This window comes from Apium graveolens, chromosome 9, assembly GCF_009905375.1.
Source record: "Apium graveolens cultivar Ventura chromosome 9, ASM990537v1, whole genome shotgun sequence".
Lineage (NCBI taxonomy): Eukaryota > Viridiplantae > Streptophyta > Magnoliopsida > Apiales > Apiaceae > Apium > Apium graveolens.
The window spans coordinates 33,051,532-33,071,553 of NC_133655.1; the positions used below are offsets into that span (position 1 = coordinate 33,051,532).

The 20,022-nt window shown below is 37.0% G+C and overlaps 1 protein-coding gene and 1 non-coding gene across 2 annotated transcripts; both read left to right on the forward strand.

Annotated features, from left to right (window-relative positions):
* The first annotated feature begins 485 nt into the window (after positions 1–485).
* Positions 486–592, forward strand: LOC141688349 (small nucleolar RNA R71). The gene has a single exon (XR_012561796.1). It is a non-coding gene; the product is annotated as a small nucleolar RNA R71 (small nucleolar RNA).
* Positions 593–19,003: 18,411 nt separating this feature from the next.
* On the forward strand, positions 19,004–19,525 carry LOC141685192 (uncharacterized). Its single transcript, XM_074490309.1, has one exon. The coding sequence runs from the start codon at positions 19,004–19,006 to the stop codon at positions 19,523–19,525; it is 522 nt and encodes a 173-aa protein (XP_074346410.1).
* Positions 19,526–20,022: the final 497 nt, after the last annotated feature.

Below are 20,022 nucleotides of genomic sequence, written 5' to 3' on the forward strand. Positions count from 1 at the left end.
CCAAACTGTTGGAACGGCTGTTACATCGTATTCTGATTGTTGCTCCAGCCGAAGTTAGGATGATTACAGTTGTCAGGATGATAAGTGTCTGGAACTGGTTGTTGCGATCTCTGAAAGTTGCTCACAAACTGAGCTGAGTCACTAGATATAGCGCATTGCTCCGTCACATGTGGACCTGCACACAGCTCACAAACTCTAATTATCTGTTTAACACCATAGTTAGCCAAAGAATCGATCTTTATAGACAACGCCTTTAGTTGAGCAGTGATAGCTGTAGCTGTATCCACTTCAGAACTCCTGCTACCTTGCCCTGTGGACATCTCTGGCTTGGATACTGATATTCATTAGCAGCCATCAGTTCAATTAGATAATAAGCTTCCTCATAGCTCTTTGCCCATAATGCTCTGCCTGATGCTGCATCGAGCATGGGTTTGGACTGTGCTCTCAACCCATTGTAAAAATAATTAATGATCATCCAATCAGGCATTCCATGATGAGGACACTTCCTAAGCATCTCCTTGTAGCGCTCTCAAGCTTCACGTAGTGATTCTCCCATTTGCTGCGCAAATTGAGTAATAGCATTCCTAAGTGCAGCTGTCTTCGCCATAGGGAAGAATTTAGTAAGAAACTTCTGAGCAAGATCTTCCCAAGTAGTAATCGAACCAGCTGGTAGAGAGTGTAACCAGCTCTTAGCCTTGTCCCTCAGAGAGAATGGGAACAGTCTCAGCTTCACAGCATCTTCAGAAACATCGTTGAACTTGAAGGTGTCACAGATCTCAATGAAATCCCTAATGTGCATATTGGGATCTTCCGTTGAAGAACCCCCAAACTGGATTGCTGCACCCATTGAATTATGCCAGGCTTGATCTCAAAGGTATTAGTTGTGATAGCTGGCCTGACAATGCTAGATTGAATGTCATTGATCTTGGGTTGAGAAAAATCCATCAAGGCTTTCGTTCGTGCTGCTGGATCTCCCATTGTAATGAGTACCTGAAACACAAACAAATAAATCGTGAAGGTAAAAGAATCCGAGTCAGTGAACTTTAACGACCACTGATGACAAGCACATAAACTAAATATTAACACCAAGTCCCCAGCAGCGGCGCCAAAAACTTGTTAGGGCAAAAACACGCGCTAATATTCACGCAAGTATACCCGTTCGCAAGTAGTATAAGATATAAATCAGATTCATTCCCACAGAGATAGGTTTAGGTTAAGTTCAATTTATGCACTTATGCAACAATGTATGGTTATCGCTCAATGTTAAGACCATGGTTGTAAAAATCGGAAAACGGTACTAATCAGTGGAGGTACCGATTAGGGATTAATCGGTAAATCGGGGATTAATCGGAAAGATTAATCGGAGCACTAATCGGGTATATATTTAATATTAATTTTAAAAATTTTAAAACATTAAATATATTCTCAAAAAATGAAAAAAAAATAAGATTTAAGAATATTTTCTGTGAAATGGGCTCGGAGAAAACTGCTCATACCAATTTCCAAACTCCAAAGTACTAGTCTCAACTTCTCAAGTAGGAGTTTATTACAATACTATTTTGCATCTTCTAACTCCCACGAACCACACCCACCTAACCCCACTGTCTCATACTCTCAAGTATCTTCTCTTTCTCTATCGGTTTCATTCGGTTCACCATCTTCTCTGGTTCTAAAACTTATCTCCTTCGTTCTTGTACAAACCATTCAATTATATTCTCAATCTGAGTTTGCATATTCATCTCGATTGAATTAAGAAGCAGATACATATATGAAAAGAGGTAGAAAAAGTATAAATACTGGAGGATAATCATCATCGCATTAGATTGATGAAGGTAAATGAAGTTATTTAACCCGATTTTTTCAGCTTTGGCCCGATTTTTAACCCGATTTTCACTCGATTCTGGAAAAAATGTTTTTTCACCCGTTTTTAGGTTATTAGATCGGGAGCCAGCCTTATACCACTTAATCGGTCGATTAATCGGCAGCATCACCGATTTTTTGAACCATGGCTAAGATAAATAACAAATTGGGTTTTTATTAAACTAAGAGACTATACTAAATAACATTAACTAAGAGAATTAAGGTTGAATTACTATATATGACAAACATGGGATTCTAACTTCATTAAATACTTCATTCAATAGTCTTATTATTCTTAACCTTAGCATGTAATGGTGATGACACTAATCAGATAACACGAAACTAGTAAACGCCAACTTTCGTTGTACGAATACCCTACTACCAAACATCCATAAAAGAGATAGAAGTTGAACAGACACCAATTATGCTTAGTCCTTATATGTCTATAAGAATTGAAAATATAACGGTTTAATGTGCAAGTTATCTATCGTGATTACATAGGGAAAGTAAGATGGTGAAAATTACCTACGAATCATGCATAACAAATACATGAACCTATGCTAGCATGGCAAGTTCTAAACCTCTATATTCACTGTCATTTCAATAGAGATTAACACGCTATCTTATATGTTAGCTACACACATAAGACGAATAAGCACAACCAATACTAGGATATCATACAATCACGACACACCAAGATATCGAAATAAAATAATTATTGAAATCCATAAGTAAATCCGCTAGAATCCCATGATAACGATTAACCCATAATTGAACTCATCATCATAATGGGTTCTAATCTTAATAAACTGAATAATAATCAAAGTACGAATAAAAAAGGTCTAGGTTCAACAAGAATGAAAACGAGCATCCAAAGTTACAACTAATTCAAAGAATCACAAGTAGAAAACAAGATCTTCTTTTTCGGAGTTATTTTGTGGTTCTAGGTCTTCTCCTTGATCTCCCAATCTTTCCGGATGATGAAAACCCTTTTCTTTAAGTATATAAAAGCCCATATTGGACCTGGACCCTTAAAATCGTCAAATTCCACTCAAATAGGGTTTTTCAGCGAAGTCAGCCGCGCGCTTGCACTTTTGACGCGGCCGCGTGCAGCCTTTCTAGAAAATTCTGATGAATCTTATTTTGCCCATAACTTCAGTTCTATTCGTCAAAATTAGGCGATTCAACTGTCCACGCGAAGCTAACGAAATTCTCTATAACTTGAAAAAGGCCTTGGCTTCCAAATCTGATCACTTTTCATCATATTTCCTTTAAAAGCTCCTTTCTTCATTTAACTAATACCTAAAATGCAATAACACAAAACACATCAAAATACCAACAACTTGAGTCCAAAACACCAATTTAAGCTTATAATAAAGCTTTCCAAGTGGATATAAAATCCACTTATCATTATAGTGCATATGTTGGTTCTTGTTTCCAGTCTCGTTCATTTGGCACTCGCCAGTAATGGCATACATTATTCTTCACAGAAACAGATGGTTGTTCAAATCAGAAGATTACCGGGTCATTTATCCTTCTCTGTTTACACTATAAATATAAACATTGTTGTAGGCTTATTGAGCAATTTTTGGCTCACCCCTATTATTGTTGTTCACCTTGTTTTTCAGTTAAGGATGAGAATGAAACCCATCGGAACCCGAGTAGTCAAGAAGCGGGTCAAGCTGCAGGACCCTCTAATTCCAAGAGTGTGTGTTCCTAATCCCAGAAGAGAGTTTTGCATTGCCAGAACAGGTGTAATAGGATAAGTGGTAGATGTAATTTGAATAAAAGATGTTTAGTTTAAAATTTGAATAGAAAACTGGGTTGTAATAAAGAGAGTTTGTCAGACAGTTTATTTAGAATTGTTGTAATAAAGTTGGTATGTCATTCTTGTTTTCAATCCTTAACCTTGAAAAGATCATGAGTAGTAGTAGTAAGGGGTAATTATATATTTATATTATAATTGTACAGGTTCAGTAAGGTAGTTAGTGTTCATAATGTCCCAGATCTATACCCCATATTTGGAGGGTGTTATAGTTGGCATCAGAGCTTAGGTTTTGGCCCTTGAAAATAAGAACATTAGAGTTAATGTAATATCCCATATATTTTCAAATATTATTATTATTATTTGGAATTGTTTATGTGATTTTATGTAAATTTTTGGTGAATTATCTGAAAAGTAGAATAGATATCTGAATGTTATATGTGACATTATTTGAATAGTTGAATTTTTTATATGTCCAGAATAAAATATAGATAATTGTGGTATTTTTCTGGTAATTTTTGGAGTGTTATATGATTTTATAATGATTTATGAATTATTAATTATTTTCAGAATAATTATAAAATTATTTTATAAAGCCGGGAATCTTCCAAACTTCAACCGTTTTGCGTTTTTACAACCCGAAACTCTTCCAAAAACTCCTTCCTAACCTAATCTGGTAATTCCGGACATTTTCCGTGTTTTGACTTTTTCGATCCGGATTACGGTTTGACCCGTGCGCGGCCCGGCGCAATATTTTCGATACGATAGTTATTTCGGTAATCAATAAAACCCGTAATCTCGAAAGACGGGATATTTTTACGTTATGTTCGTATATGGTGTTTTATAAAAAGCCCGGTTTTGATAATTATCCAATTTTGGTATCGAATCGGATCGTTATTGCAGTTACTTAGCGGCTAAGCAACTAATTTAATGATCCAAAATGATCCAAAATGATCCAGAACGATCCAATATTCCATAAATATAAATAGCCTATTTCTTATTTCGTTTATTCCGTTTTTCATTTGCAACCAGTTAAAACACCGTAAATACAGAGAAAAACCCGAGAAAAACCGATACGTTCCCGAGAATCAAACACACGAACGAAGGCGTTATCGAACTCCGATTCGGGCGTGCAGCATATCAAAACGAAGCTCTCGAAATCTTCTTTCTGAATCAATCATCAGTTTCTGCCCAGAAATCACAGTAATTTTCTTATTTATTTATTTATATTCGAATTATTTGATAATTAAATGATGAAATTTTGTTCTTGATGTTGTTGATGTGATTTGATGCTTCCATGTTGTAGAGCATGTTTTTCTGGTCGATTTGGTATATTATACTTCAAAAATAGAGTTCGATATCATATAGAAATTAAGGTTTTAATTTCTGAAAATTTCTTGAATATGTGTTCTTGGTGTTCTTGAAGATTTCTGAGAATCAAACCCAAATTTGAGGGTGATGCAGACTTCAGAATTTGAAGTATGAGTAACCAAAATGTTCAGATTTTCATGTTCTTTCTGTTTATGCCCTCAACTCATTCAAACGACTAGTGATTTGGAAATTCGTAATTTTAGGGTTTTATTCGAAAATTAGGGCTTTCTGATTCGTGTATTTGCTGTTGATTTTGAATATAGGAATGTGTTTGTATGATTCTCAGCATTGTTTTGAGATATTGTTTGTTAAATTTGGTTAAGAATTAAGGGAGATCGTGTTTTGCCGGAGTTTGATTTTTCTTCCGCCGGGTTTAATGGAGGTTTGCACGGAATCCGAGCTCTGGGGCTGGTGGTTCCGTTTGGGGCTAAAATCGGAGTGTTGTGACACTGTATGACTGTTTAAGATCAGAAAATAGGGAAACGACTGTGTTTTGTGGGTGCTTGAAGCTCGCCGGAGTCCGGCAGAGCCACCGGATTCTGGGATTCAATCCCAGTTTCCGGCCGGCTGGGACCTGACCCGGCAACATTCTTGAGGACCCGTTTTGCAACCACAGCCAACCCGGTTTTAATCCCCTTGACCCATTCTGATTTCTAAAATTCTGTTTCTGGGGATTTTCTATTTTAAAAATAATTCAAAATCCTATTTATAATTTCTGAAAATTCATTTCTATTTTAAAAATCATTATTTTAATTCTGAAAATTTATTTTTAATTTAAAAATAAATCCAAATTATTTAATTAATTAATTTTAGTTGATAATTAATTATTTAATTATTCAATTAATTTAAATATTAATTGATTAATTAATTTAATTAGTTATTAATTAATTTTAATTGATTATTTAATTAGATTTAATTATTTAAAATTGATTTAAAAATTCTGAAAAATAGTTTCGAGCTTTAAGATATTATTTTAAATTATTTTCCAAGCTCGATAAATCTTATAAAATTATTTTAGGGTGTTTGAACTCTATTATTTTAATTATTCGGAGATCGTTTTTATTCCGAAAAATGTTCAAAAATTCATAATAAATCAACCGTTTGTCCGTTTAATACGAAACGAACGCGTACAGATTCAGAAAAATATTGCGCTTTTAATAAAAATACTCTTGAGACCTAATTTATTTTGTATTGCAATGTCATTTGATTTGTGTATCAGTTTAAGTTGGTATTTGATCGGTAAATACTAATATTGACCTAATTTTCATTCTGAATGCACTGAGACGTACCTTTTAATGATTTGACTTATGTATTACATGAAATATGTGAGTACGTGTTATATAAATGCCATGATTACGTGTTACGTGATATACATGCTATCTGTTACAGTTTAATATGCCATGCTTAGTTATAAACGGTCGGGTAGATATCAAGACGTATAGTTACGTCGATTGAGTTTAGTTCTGTCAATTAAGATAGTCCTTTTGTTTATAGAATCAAGTAGCAAGGAGTGCAGTCAAGTGTTAGATGAAGATAATAGCCATCAGTTAGAAGCAGAGTTAAAGTAAGAGGTTATTGAGCATACCAGGCAAGTACATTAACCTCACTTATCCTTCAAGTGACGTTTATTTCGATTCATATTATGCAAGTATCCCTGACTTCACTTATTGTTCAAGTGACGTTTATTTTGAATTATATTATGCAAGTACCTATATCTTCATTTATCATTCAATCGATATTGACTCTGAACTTTATTCTTTCAATTTCTCTACTATTCTAAGTTCAGAATAGTTAAATATTTTTACATTTCGCTATAACTTACTCTATACAGTGAAGCTTTGAATTGAGACTAGCGAATAACTAATTGTTCTGGTTATTTCGCCATTGGTTGTTGAGAAAACTCCGGACCATGAGAAATGGGGAGTTATGTGGTTAAGGATGTCATTTGATTCGACTCCTTTAACGGAAAATGGTTTTATGGGTTGGATGGTTGCGTAAGAGGCCGTGGCGGCGGTCCAGTGTGAGCTATGTGTTATACAGGATATAACACCTTGCTAGGCCAATATGTGCCTTGGGTACCTTTTGTTTAGTTGGATATGTTTCGGCATACCGGTGTTGCTCCGCGGCTGATCACCGGCGGCAACACACCGTCGTTCGAGGATTCCAATCCCAAAACATAATATATTGCAAATGTTGTTTATTATCAAATTTATATCAGTTTTGATACTGTTCAGTTATTGTAGTTGGTTTTGTTCATCAGATATACTGTTGTTATTCCAAATCATAAGCTATTTACTACTTGCTGAGCATTTCTTCCGCTCATACTTGTTTCCTATCTTGATTCTTTCAGCTAGGCCAGGGCAAGCTTAAGTTCCAGGTCTGACCAGAGGTTATGTGTTTGTAAATAGTGGTGTGTTTCCAGGTAGACAGTTTGGGATACTTAATTAGTCTAGAGGTTTGTAATAAAATTTGAATAAGTTGTAAAACTAATTAGACTATGGTTTGTAATAACACTTGATTTGTAATAGTGCCTGTTCCATACTATAACCTGTGATCGATCCAGTGCAGGTAAAGGGGTCGTATTTATTATATTATTCCGCTGTGATTATTTTATTTTAAGTTTATTGGCGAGTGACCCCCAAATCTAGACCCCGGGTTTGGAGGGCGTCACAGGTTGGTATCAGAGCTACAGGTTATGGTCACTGAAACAGGCGTAGGATTGTCATAGATAAGTCATAGGAAGATCACATAAGATAGGCGCGTGTAGTTTAGCTTTTATAGGATTAAATTTAGGATATTGGGCTGGGTTATAGTTAAGTTGTTAGGTTTCCTGTTTTGCGTTTAGCTTTAGGCCTTATGTCATTGCCCTGCTATTTTGTTGGTTTAGTTAAGATTTCAAGAGAGGATTTTAAAAGTTTGGATAATTCGGAGTAAATTTTCTTTATGTTATTATTCTCGAGATAATAAGCAGGATTATGTGATAATCATGTCGCTTGTGTTAATATGGTAGCAAGTTTATGATATTTTGAGAAGAGATAGTGTTTGCGAACTTTAATATGCTAAGGAATTGCTACATATTTGACACAATGCTTGACAGATTATTATATATATTGCTTGTTTCTTACCAGAATAATGGCACCAAAGAGAAGGAATAATTCAGGAGAGGGTAGTACCGAGAGTCGTACAGATCCAGCGATTATCCAGATGTTGGGACTAATGCAGCAGCAGATGTTACATCTTACGCAGCAGCAACAGCAGCAGCGAGCAGCACCATCTGTAGTGACTTTTAAGCAGTTTCAAGCAGTGAAGCCACCTGAGTTCAAGGGAAGTGCTGATCCTGTGGAAGCCAATGCATGGCTCAAGGAAATGGAAAAGGCTTTTGAATTGGTCGGAGCAGGAATTGAGCAGAAGACCAAGTTTGCAAGTTATTTTCTGAAGGGTGAGGCGAACTATTGGTGGGAATCCGCGCGAGCATTGGAAGGAGGTGAGTTTATAACTTGGGAGAGATTCACAGAGCTGTTTCTAGAAAAGTATTTTCCGAGGTATATGAAGAATCAAATGGAGATCCAATTCTTGAACTTGACCCAGGGAGATCTTACTGTGGCTGAGTACGAGGCTAAGTTTACTGAGTTAGCAAGGTTCGTGCCAGACCAGGTTGATACAGATGAAAAGAAAGCCAGAAGATTTGAACAGGGATTGAAGTTTTGGATTCAGAACAGAGTGGCCATGTTTGAGTTGACTTCATATGTGGCAATAGTGCAGAAAGCGATGGTGATTGAAAGTAAGAGTGATATGTATCAGAAAGGGAAGGATGGGAAGAAAAGAAAAATAGAAACCTCAGGAGGAGGCCAGCAACAAGGTAACTTCCAGGGCCGTTTCAATAAAAGGCCAGAGTTTCAGAATAATAAGAGTGTGGGATTTAAGAAACCACAGCCAGAAAATGGGAACCGTTTTCAGAATTCAAATCAACAGAGACCCAATCGTCCACCTGCATCAGAGTGCAAATTTTGTGGTAGAAGGCATTTTGGGATTTGTAAGGCTAATGTGTTGTGTTATAAGTGCAATCAGAAGGGACACTATGCTAATGAGTGTCGAAGTCAGACTACAGCTCAGAGATCAGGGACAGTGTGCTTTAAATGTGGAAAGATGGGGCATATTGCCAGGGATTGCCAGACAATTGAACCAACTGCTAATGTGCCAAGGATTGAAGGACCACCAACAAAGGACCAGCCAAAGGCTAGGACATTCAATATGACTATGAAGGATGCTGTTCAGAGTTCAGACGTGGTGGCAGGTACGCTTCCAGTCAATTCCATAGATGCTAAAGTTTTATTTGATTCTGGAGCTACGAGGTCATTTATTTCTCAAAGTTTTGTCGATAAACTGCATTGTGAAGTTAAATTGTTAGAACCAGCGTTAACGATAGAGTTAGCTAATAAGGACCAAGTTTTTGTCGATCGAGTGTGCCCGAGGTGCGATGTTGAGATAGGAGGACATCATTTCTATGCCGACTTAATACCTTTTAAGTTGGGAGAATTTGATGTTATTTTAGGAATGGATTGGTTGTCAGAAAATAACGCTCAGATTGATTGTAAGAATAGGAAAGTGAGACTTCAGACTTTGGATAGTAAGAAGAAGATAATATTTCGAGGAAATAGGCAAGAGAAGAAGTTCTTAGCGATCGCTCAAGTGAAAAAGTTATTGCGTCAGAATTGTGAAGCATATTTGGCCCATGTGGTAGACACCAGCAAGGAAGTTCCAACATTAGAAGCGATTCCAATTGTCAACGAATTTTCAGATGTCTTTCCAGATGATCTACCAGGATTACCTCCCGACAGAGAAATTGAATTTGCGATTGATCTAGCACCCGGAACAGAACCAGTTTCTAAAGCCCCGTACCGGATGGCACCAGTGGAAATGAAAGAATTGGCATCTCAGCTGCAAGATCTTTTGGAGAAAGGAGTTATAAGACCCAGTGTATCCCCATGGGGCGCACCAGTACTGTTTGTCAAAAAGAAGGATGGGAGTATGCGGTTGTGTATCGACTATCGAGAATTGAATAAGCTAACCATTAAGAACAAGTATCCGTTACCAAGGATCGATGATTTGTTTGACCAATTGAGAGGCGCTGTATGGTTTTCTAAGATTGATTTAAGATCCGGATATCATCAACTAAAGATCAAGCCTGCAGACATTCTGAAGACCGCATTTAGAACCAGATATGGGCATTATGAGTTTCTAGTGATGGCATTTGGATTAACCAACGCACCAGCAGCTTTCATGGATTTGATGAATCGAGTATTTAAGAAGTATTTGGATAAATTCGTGATCGTGTTCATAGATGACATCTTGATCTATTCCAAAACAGAAGAGGAGCATGTAGAACATTTGAGGATAGTTTTGGAGATACTGCGACAGGAGAAGTTATACGCAAAGTTTTCCAAGTGTGAATTTTGGTTAAAAGAAGTACGATTTCTTGGGCACGTGATTAGCAATAAAGGAGTGGAAGTGGATCCAGCAAAGATTGAAGCCGTAATCAACTGGGAGAGGCCAAAAACACCAACGGAAGTAAGAAGTTTCATGGGATTGGCAGGTTACTACAGAAGATTTGTGCAAGATTTTGCAAAGATAGCTACGCCATTGACAAAGCTCACCAGGAAAAACCAGAAATTTGAATGGGATGAGAAATGCGAAGAAAGTTTCCAGGAATTAAAGAATAGATTAGTATCTTCTCCAGTGCTAGTCTTGCCAGATGAACAAGGAAATTTTGTGATTTACAGTGATGCGTCGTACAAAGGATTGGGATGTGTTTTGATGCAGCATGACAAGGTGATAGCCTACGCTTCAAGACAGTTGAAACCACACGAAGAGAAGTATCCAACGCATGATCTGGAATTGGCAGCTATAGTATTTGCATTGAAGATTTGGAGGCATTATCTTTATGGGGAAAAGTGCGAGATCTACACGGACCACAAGAGTTTGAAATATATCTTTACCCAGAAGGAATTGAACATGAGACAGAGGAGATGGCTAGAACTAATCAAGGATTACGACTGTACTATTAATTATCATCCAGGCAAAGCAAATGTGGTGGCCGACGCGCTAAGCAGAAAAGAAAGATTGAACATGATAACTTCATCCGAGGAATTAATCAGGGAATTTGAGAAGCTGGAAATAGAGGTTAGTATTCCAAGTATATCTACAGAGGTATTGTGTGCAATGTCTTTTCAACCAGAATTATTAGAGAAAATAAGAAGATGTCAGGAAGAAGTAATGAGCCATGAACGAGACAGTTTGACAGGAGAAGAAATAGGGAGTCAAAAGGATGATAAAGGGATATTAAGATTTTCTTCCAGAATATGGATACCCAATGTAGCCAAGCTGAAAGATGAAATTCTTCGAGACGCTCACAACTCTAGATATTCAATTCATCCCGGGAGTACGAAGATGTACAGAGACTTAAGAGAAAACTTTTGGTGGCCAAGCATGAAGAAGGAAATTGCAGAATGGGTAAGTAAGTGTTATACTTGCCAGCGAGTCAAAGCGGAACATCAAAGGCCCAGTGGACTGATACAACCATTGGACATTCCAGAATGGAAATGGGAGCATATAGCGATGGATTTTGTAGTTGGATTACCGAGGACCAGGGCGAATCATGATGCTATTTGGGTTATTATCGACAGATTGACGAAGTCAGCGCATTTTCTTCCTATCAACGAGAGATTCTCAATGGATAAATTGGTACGGTTATATTTTAAAGAAATTGTGACAAGACACGGAGTTCCAGTATCCATAGTTTCAGACAGGGATCCTCGATTTAACTCAAGATTTTGGAGAAGTTTTCAAGATTGTCTCGGAACGAAGCTGAACATGAGTACCGCGTATCATCCGCAGACAGACGGTCAAAGTGAAAGAACGATTCAGACTATTGAAGATATGCTAAGGGTATGTACACTAGATTTTGAAGGTAGTTGGGACGAGCATTTGCCATTAATTGAATTCTCCTACAACAACAGCTATCATGCCAGTATTGGAATGCCACCTTACGAAGCTTTGTACGGTAGAAAATGCAGATCTCCAATATGTTGGGAAGAAGTTGGTGAAAGAAAGATTTTGGGTCCAGAATTGATCCAACAGACGAAGGAGAAAATAGAACTCATTCGGAAAAGATTAACAGCAGCTCAAGATCGTCAACGCAAATATGCTGATCCTACCAGAAAAGATATGGAATTTGAAGTTGGAGAGGCAGTGTTATTAAAAGTTTCACCTTGGAAAAGTTTATCAAGATTTGGAAAGAAAGGAAAGCTGAGTCCGCGTTATGTTGGCCCTTTTGAGATTTTGAAGCGTGTGGGAAAGGTTGCTTACGAATTAGCGTTACCCCCTCACATGCAACATATTCACAACGTGTTCCACGTGTCAATGTTGAAGCATTATTTGCCTGATTCGAACCATGTAATAGAATACGAGCCAATCGAGATCCAACCAGATTTATCTTTTGTTGAGCAACCAGTGCAGATTTTAGATAAGAAAGAAAGAGTACTTAGGAATAAGTCTGTATCTTTAGTGCGAGTCTTGTGGAGGAATCCCAAGATTGAAGAGTCGACTTGGGAATTGGAAAGCGAAATGCGATCCAAGTATCCTTATTTATTTTCCTAGGTTGATTCTGAGGACAGAATCCTGTTAAGGGGGGTAGATTGTAATATCCCATATATTTTCAAATATTATTATTATTATTTGGAATTGTTTATGTGATTTTATGTAAATTTTTGGTGAATTATCTGAAAAGTAGAATAGATATCTGAATGTTATATGTGACATTATTTGAATAGTTGAATTTTTTATATGTCCAGAATAAAATATAGATAATTGTGGTATTTTTCTGGTAATTTTTGGAGTGTTATATGATTTTATAATGATTTATGAATTATTAATTATTTTCAGAATAATTATAAAATTATTTTATAAAGCCGGGAATCTTCCAAACTTCAACCGTTTTGCGTTTTTACAACCCGAAACTCTTCCAAAAACTCCTTCCTAACCTAATCTGGTAATTCCGGACATTTTCCGTGTTTTGACTTTTTCGATCCGGATTACGGTTTGACCCGTGCGCGGCCCGGCGCAATATTTTCGATACGATAGTTATTTCGGTAATCAATAAAACCCGTAATCTCGAAAGACGGGATATTTTTACGTTATGTTCGTATATGGTGTTTTATAAAAAGCCCGGTTTTGATAATTATCCAATTTTGGTATCGAATCGGATCGTTATTGCAGTTACTTAGCGGCTAAGCAACTAATTTAATGATCCAAAATGATCCAAAATGATCCAGAACGATCCAATATTCCATAAATATAAATAGCCTATTTCTTATTTCGTTTATTCCGTTTTTCATTTGCAACCAGTTAAAACACCGTAAATACAGAGAAAAACCCGAGAAAAACCGATACGTTCCCGAGAATCAAACACACGAACGAAGGCGTTATCGAACTCCGATTCGGGCGTGCAGCATATCAAAACGAAGCTCTCGAAATCTTCTTTCTGAATCAATCATCAGTTTCTGCCCAGAAATCACAGTAATTTTCTTATTTATTTATTTATATTCGAATTATTTGATAATTAAATGATGAAATTTTGTTCTTGATGTTGTTGATGTGATTTGATGCTTCCATGTTGTAGAGCATGTTTTTCTGGTCGATTTGGTATATTATACTTCAAAAATAGAGTTCGATATCATATAGAAATTAAGGTTTTAATTTCTGAAAATTTCTTGAATATGTGTTCTTGGTGTTCTTGAAGATTTCTGAGAATCAAACCCAAATTTGAGGGTGATGCAGACTTCAGAATTTGAAGTATGAGTAACCAAAATGTTCAGATTTTCATGTTCTTTCTGTTTATGCCCTCAACTCATTCAAACGACTAGTGATTTGGAAATTCGTAATTTTAGGGTTTTATTCGAAAATTAGGGCTTTCTGATTCGTGTATTTGCTGTTGATTTTGAATATAGGAATGTGTTTGTATGATTCTCAGCATTGTTTTGAGATATTGTTTGTTAAATTTGGTTAAGAATTAAGGGAGATCGTGTTTTGCCGGAGTTTGATTTTTCTTCCGCCGGGTTTAATGGAGGTTTGCACGGAATCCGAGCTCTGGGGCTGGTGGTTCCGTTTGGGGCTAAAATCGGAGTGTTGTGACACTGTATGACTGTTTAAGATCAGAAAATAGGGAAACGACTGTGTTTTGTGGGTGCTTGAAGCTCGCCGGAGTCCGGCAGAGCCACCGGATTCTGGGATTCAATCCCAGTTTCCGGCCGGCTGGGACCTGACCCGGCAACATTCTTGAGGACCCGTTTTGCAACCACAGCCAACCCGGTTTTAATCCCCTTGACCCATTCTGATTTCTAAAATTCTGTTTCTGGGGATTTTCTATTTTAAAAATAATTCAAAATCCTATTTATAATTTCTGAAAATTCATTTCTATTTTAAAAATCATTATTTTAATTCTGAAAATTTATTTTTAATTTAAAAATAAATCCAAATTATTTAATTAATTAATTTTAGTTGATAATTAATTATTTAATTATTCAATTAATTTAAATATTAATTGATTAATTAATTTAATTAGTTATTAATTAATTTTAATTGATTATTTAATTAGATTTAATTATTTAAAATTGATTTAAAAATTCTGAAAAATAGTTTCGAGCTTTAAGATATTATTTTAAATTATTTTCCAAGCTCGATAAATCTTATAAAATTATTTTAGGGTGTTTGAACTCTATTATTTTAATTATTCGGAGATCGTTTTTATTCCGAAAAATGTTCAAAAATTCATAATAAATCAACCGTTTGTCCGTTTAATACGAAACGAACGCGTACAGATTCAGAAAAATATTGCGCTTTTAATAAAAATACTCTTGAGACCTAATTTATTTTGTATTGCAATGTCATTTGATTTGTGTATCAGTTTAAGTTGGTATTTGATCGGTAAATACTAATATTGACCTAATTTTCATTCTGAATGCACTGAGACGTACCTTTTAATGATTTGACTTATGTATTACATGAAATATGTGAGTACGTGTTATATAAATGCCATGATTACGTGTTACGTGATATACATGCTATCTGTTACAGTTTAATATGCCATGCTTAGTTATAAACGGTCGGGTAGATATCAAGACGTATAGTTACGTCGATTGAGTTTAGTTCTGTCAATTAAGATAGTCCTTTTGTTTATAGAATCAAGTAGCAAGGAGTGCAGTCAAGTGTTAGATGAAGATAATAGCCATCAGTTAGAAGCAGAGTTAAAGTAAGAGGTTATTGAGCATACCAGGCAAGTACATTAACCTCACTTATCCTTCAAGTGACGTTTATTTCGATTCATATTATGCAAGTATCCCTGACTTCACTTATTGTTCAAGTGACGTTTATTTTGAATTATATTATGCAAGTACCTATATCTTCATTTATCATTCAATCGATATTGACTCTGAACTTTATTCTTTCAATTTCTCTACTATTCTAAGTTCAGAATAGTTAAATATTTTTACATTTCGCTATAACTTACTCTATACAGTGAAGCTTTGAATTGAGACTAGCGAATAACTAATTGTTCTGGTTATTTCGCCATTGGTTGTTGAGAAAACTCCGGACCATGAGAAATGGGGAGTTATGTGGTTAAGGATGTCATTTGATTCGACTCCTTTAACGGAAAATGGTTTTATGGGTTGGATGGTTGCGTAAGAGGCCGTGGCGGCGGTCCAGTGTGAGCTATGTGTTATACAGGATATAACACCTTGCTAGGCCAATATGTGCCTTGGGTACCTTTTGTTTAGTTGGATATGTTTCGGCATACCGGTGTTGCTCCGCGGCTGATCACCGGCGGCAACACACCGTCGTTCGAGGATTCCAATCCCAAAACATAATATATTGCAAATGTTGTTTATTATCAAATTTATATCAGTTTTGATACTGTTCAGTTATTGTAGTTGGTTTTGTTCATCAGATATACTGTTGTTATTCCAAATCATAAGCTATTTACTACTTGCTGAGCATTTCTTCCGCTCATACTTGTTTCCTATCTTGATTCTTTCAGCTAGGCCAGGGCAAGCTTAAGTTCCAGGTCTGACCAGAGGTTATGTGTTTGTAAATAGTGGTGTGTTTCCAGGTAGACAGTTTGGGATACTTAATTAGTCTAGAGGTTTGTAATAAAATTTGAATAAGTTGTAAAACTAATTAGACTATGGTTTGTAATAACACTTGATTTGTAATAGTGCCTGTTCCATACTATAACCTGTGATCGATCCAGTGCAGGTAAAGGGGTCGTATTTATTATATTATTCCGCTGTGATTATTTTATTTTAAGTTTATTGGCGAGTGACCCCCAAATCTAGACCCCGGGTTTGGAGGGCGTCACAGTTAAGATAAGATAGGAAGATCACATAAGATAGAAATAATGGTATTAGGGTTTGTTAGTTTCTTAGATTAGGAAATTGTGAGTTCTAGGAATGGGATTTGATCTTTTCTTGTGTTATGGTTATTCTGTTAGATGACATCTTCATCAGAGCGGACAATATCGGGTCCAACAGTGCCATCAGGTTCAGTACAGGCATTTCCACCACTACCACCACCAACACCATTACCTCGGGGATTAGCACCACCACCAGAGCAGTTGCCAGTTCCACCACCCGAGCAGTTTCCAGTTCCCCCAGTACTAGAGGTACCTGATTTTATTGACTATTTTCCCTATTTCGAGCGAGAGATACCTGAGCTCCCGCCACTAGAGTTTTCGATATTTGATATACCTGATATGGTTAACATTCCTCAGTGAGAGGAGCTAGAGCCTCAGATCCCTGCACAACAGCCAGAGATTCCACCTCTACAGCCTGATGTAGTTCCAGATCCCCAGATGTTTGAGCCACCAGCTCAGTCAGTGTTGTTTCCAGCACCGATAGCCATTTATGCTCCTGTGCCCGGGGTATATCAGTTTCCACAAGCCGAGTTTATGGATGAGGTCATTAACCAGCCAGTGCCACTACCTACCAGAGATTCTCAGACAGATCTTCGTGAGCCACGGACTGTGCCCTATCAGCAACATGCTAGGCTTATGGAGGAGATGCAGATGTGGTGAGACCAGTGTAGGGAGATTCTCAGACTATTTGAGTGCAGGGAGTACGGACCAGTGAGGGCATTACAGCCAGACTATATTATGAGAGAGCGACTTCGACAGATTTACCGAGAAGTTTCACAAGAGGTTGCTGAGTTGAGACAGGAGGATGTTCGTACTGATGTTGTATATCGTAGAGCTATGAGATTGATGGAGGCAGTATTAGAGTCACTTCAGCAGGAGATTGATCGTGTGCCGCCTGGATTTTGAGATCGGCCAGACAGCAGGGTGTTGTATTATATGTGATATATGTAGATAGAGGCATCATAATATTCTGTGACTAGGCTTGTATGTGTGTAGCATCTAGTTTGACTGGTAGCAGCAGTAGTATGACTGATCTGATGTAGACCCTTTTCGTATCAAGCACTAACACCTGCAGCTGATGTTATTTATATATATATATATAATGAACTCTTTCCACTTTTTATTTTACTTTAATTAAAATTTCAGTCTTTCAAGCATTTACATTTATGTTACTGTTTTATAGTTTCATATCTCAAATGATGTTATATTTAAAACAATCTTGTACCATTTACTTTTCCAAAAAATTTCAATTATTTCCAAGTGATTTAATTAAACACTGAACTGTTATTAATTTCTTATTTTGGACACCTGGTAAATTATTTTATTTCCAATATCAACTGCTTAAATTTTTGTTTTAATACCATACAAATCGTTTCTTTTTTCATACCACCTGTTTAATAAATTGCTATTAAAAGAACCATTTGTTTTATTATCAGAACCATGGCACCAAAAAGAAAAACAAGAACTGAGTCGTCTAATGACAATACCGAAGGCCAAAACAACAATAACCACCAACTAGACCAAATGTTTCACCTGATACAACAACAAATGATGATGCAGCAGCAGATGTAGTAGCAGATGCAGCAGCAGATGCAGCAACAGCAACAGCAATTTTAGCAGCAAATGTTACAGCAAGCAGTTCGTCCAGAACCACAAGCACCACTAGTAATACCTGTTGTTTCTTTCAAGCAGTTCTAGTTGGTAAAGCCTCCGGAATTTGAAGGTTTAGCGGATTCTACTAAGGCAAGAGCCTGGTTAAAAGAAATGGAGAAGGCCTTTTGCGTTGGTTAAAGTTGAAGCTGATCAAAAGACGGATTTCTCTAGCTACTTCTTGAAGGGAAAGGCCAATTACTGGTGGGAATCTAAGAAAGCACTGGAAGGCGAGGGTGTAGTGACTTGGGACAAATTCACCGAACTTTTTCTAGGAGAAGTATTTTCCCCGTTACATGAAGAATCAAATGGAAATTAAGTTCTTGGAGTTGAAGCATGGAAATTTTTCGGTCACGGACTATGAAGCCAAATTTACTGAATTGGCTAGGTTTGTTCCAAAGCAAGTAGATACTGATGAAAAGCGAGCCAAGAGATTCCAGCAGGGTTTGAAGCCGTGGATCCATAGCAGAGTAGCGGTGTTCGAACTGATGACTTATACAGCCGTAGTTCAGAAGGCCATGATTATTGAGGGAGAAAGTGAAGCGTCCCAAAAGGAAAAGGGACCAGGAAGTTTTCAAAACTGCTCCAATAGAAGGCCGGGATTTCAAGCCCGGGGAAATGTGAATTTCAGAAAGACAGGACATGGTAACCAGAGGACGGGTAACCGACTCCCAGCCCCAAATCAACAGAGACTTATCTGACCACCCATACCCGACTGCAGAACATGTGGGAAGAAGCATACTAGAATTTGTAATAAGCCAAACATCACGTGCTTCAAGTGTAAGCAGAAGGGACACTACTCTGGGGAATGCCTGACAGAAAAGGTAGAGGTTACTTGTTTCCAATGCGGAAGAAAGAGACACATCACTAAAGATTATAAAGGAGCAGCAATGGCAGCCAGCATCCCAAGGGTTTTGGCATTACCTCCGCCACCACAGCAGAACCAGCCTAGGGCAAGGGCTTTTAACATGTTGATGAAAGAAGCTGTGCAGAGTCCTAATGTGGTTGCAGGTACGCTTCCTGTGAATTATGTAGATGTACAAGTATTGATTGATTCTGGAGCTACGAGAGCTTTTAGTTCTGAAAAATTTATTCATAATTTATGTTGTGAAATTCAATGGTTGGATGAAACATTAATCATAAAGTTAGCAAATGATTATCAAATTATGGTTGATCGAGTGTGTCCGGGTTGCGATATTAAGACAGCGGGACATCATTTCTCAGTTAACTTGATATCTTTTAAGTTAGAAGAATTCGATATTATTTTAGGAATGGATTGGTTAGCCAGTAACAATGCTCAGGTCGATTGCGCAAATAAAAAAATGAATTTACGAACCGAGGAAAATGCAACAGTAACTTTTAAAGGTGAAAAACAGAAGCAGAGATTTTTAACGATGATGCAAATGAAATAATTGTTGTGTCAGGGATGTCAAGCTTATTTAGCCTATGTATGGGATACGGAAAAAGAAAGTCCAAAGATCGAAGATATTCTTGTAGTTTGTGAGTTTCCCGATGTCTTTTCAGATGAACTTCCAGAACTACCTCCGGATCGAGAAATCGAGTTCACCATTGATTTGGCACCAGGAACTGAACCAATTTCAAAACCTCCGTATCGAATGGCGCCTGTTGAGATAAAAGAACTAGCGAAGCAATTAGAGGATCTTCTCGATAGAGGAATCATAAGACCCAGTGTATCCCCCTGAGGTGCACCGGTGTTGTTCGTAAAGAAAAAAGACGGTAGTATGTGACTATATATCGATTATCGTGAGATGAACAATTTAACTATCAAGAACAAATACCCTTTGCCATGAATCGATGACTTATTTGATCAATAGAAAGGAGAGGCATGGTTTTCAAAAACCGATTTAAGATCGGGTTATCATCAGTTGAAGATCAAAGCAGAAGATAT

Coding starts and splice junctions, on each gene's coding strand:
- LOC141685192 (XM_074490309.1), top strand. CDS start 19,004: ATGGCAGCCAGCATCCCAAGGGTTTTGGCATTACCTCCGCCACCACAG.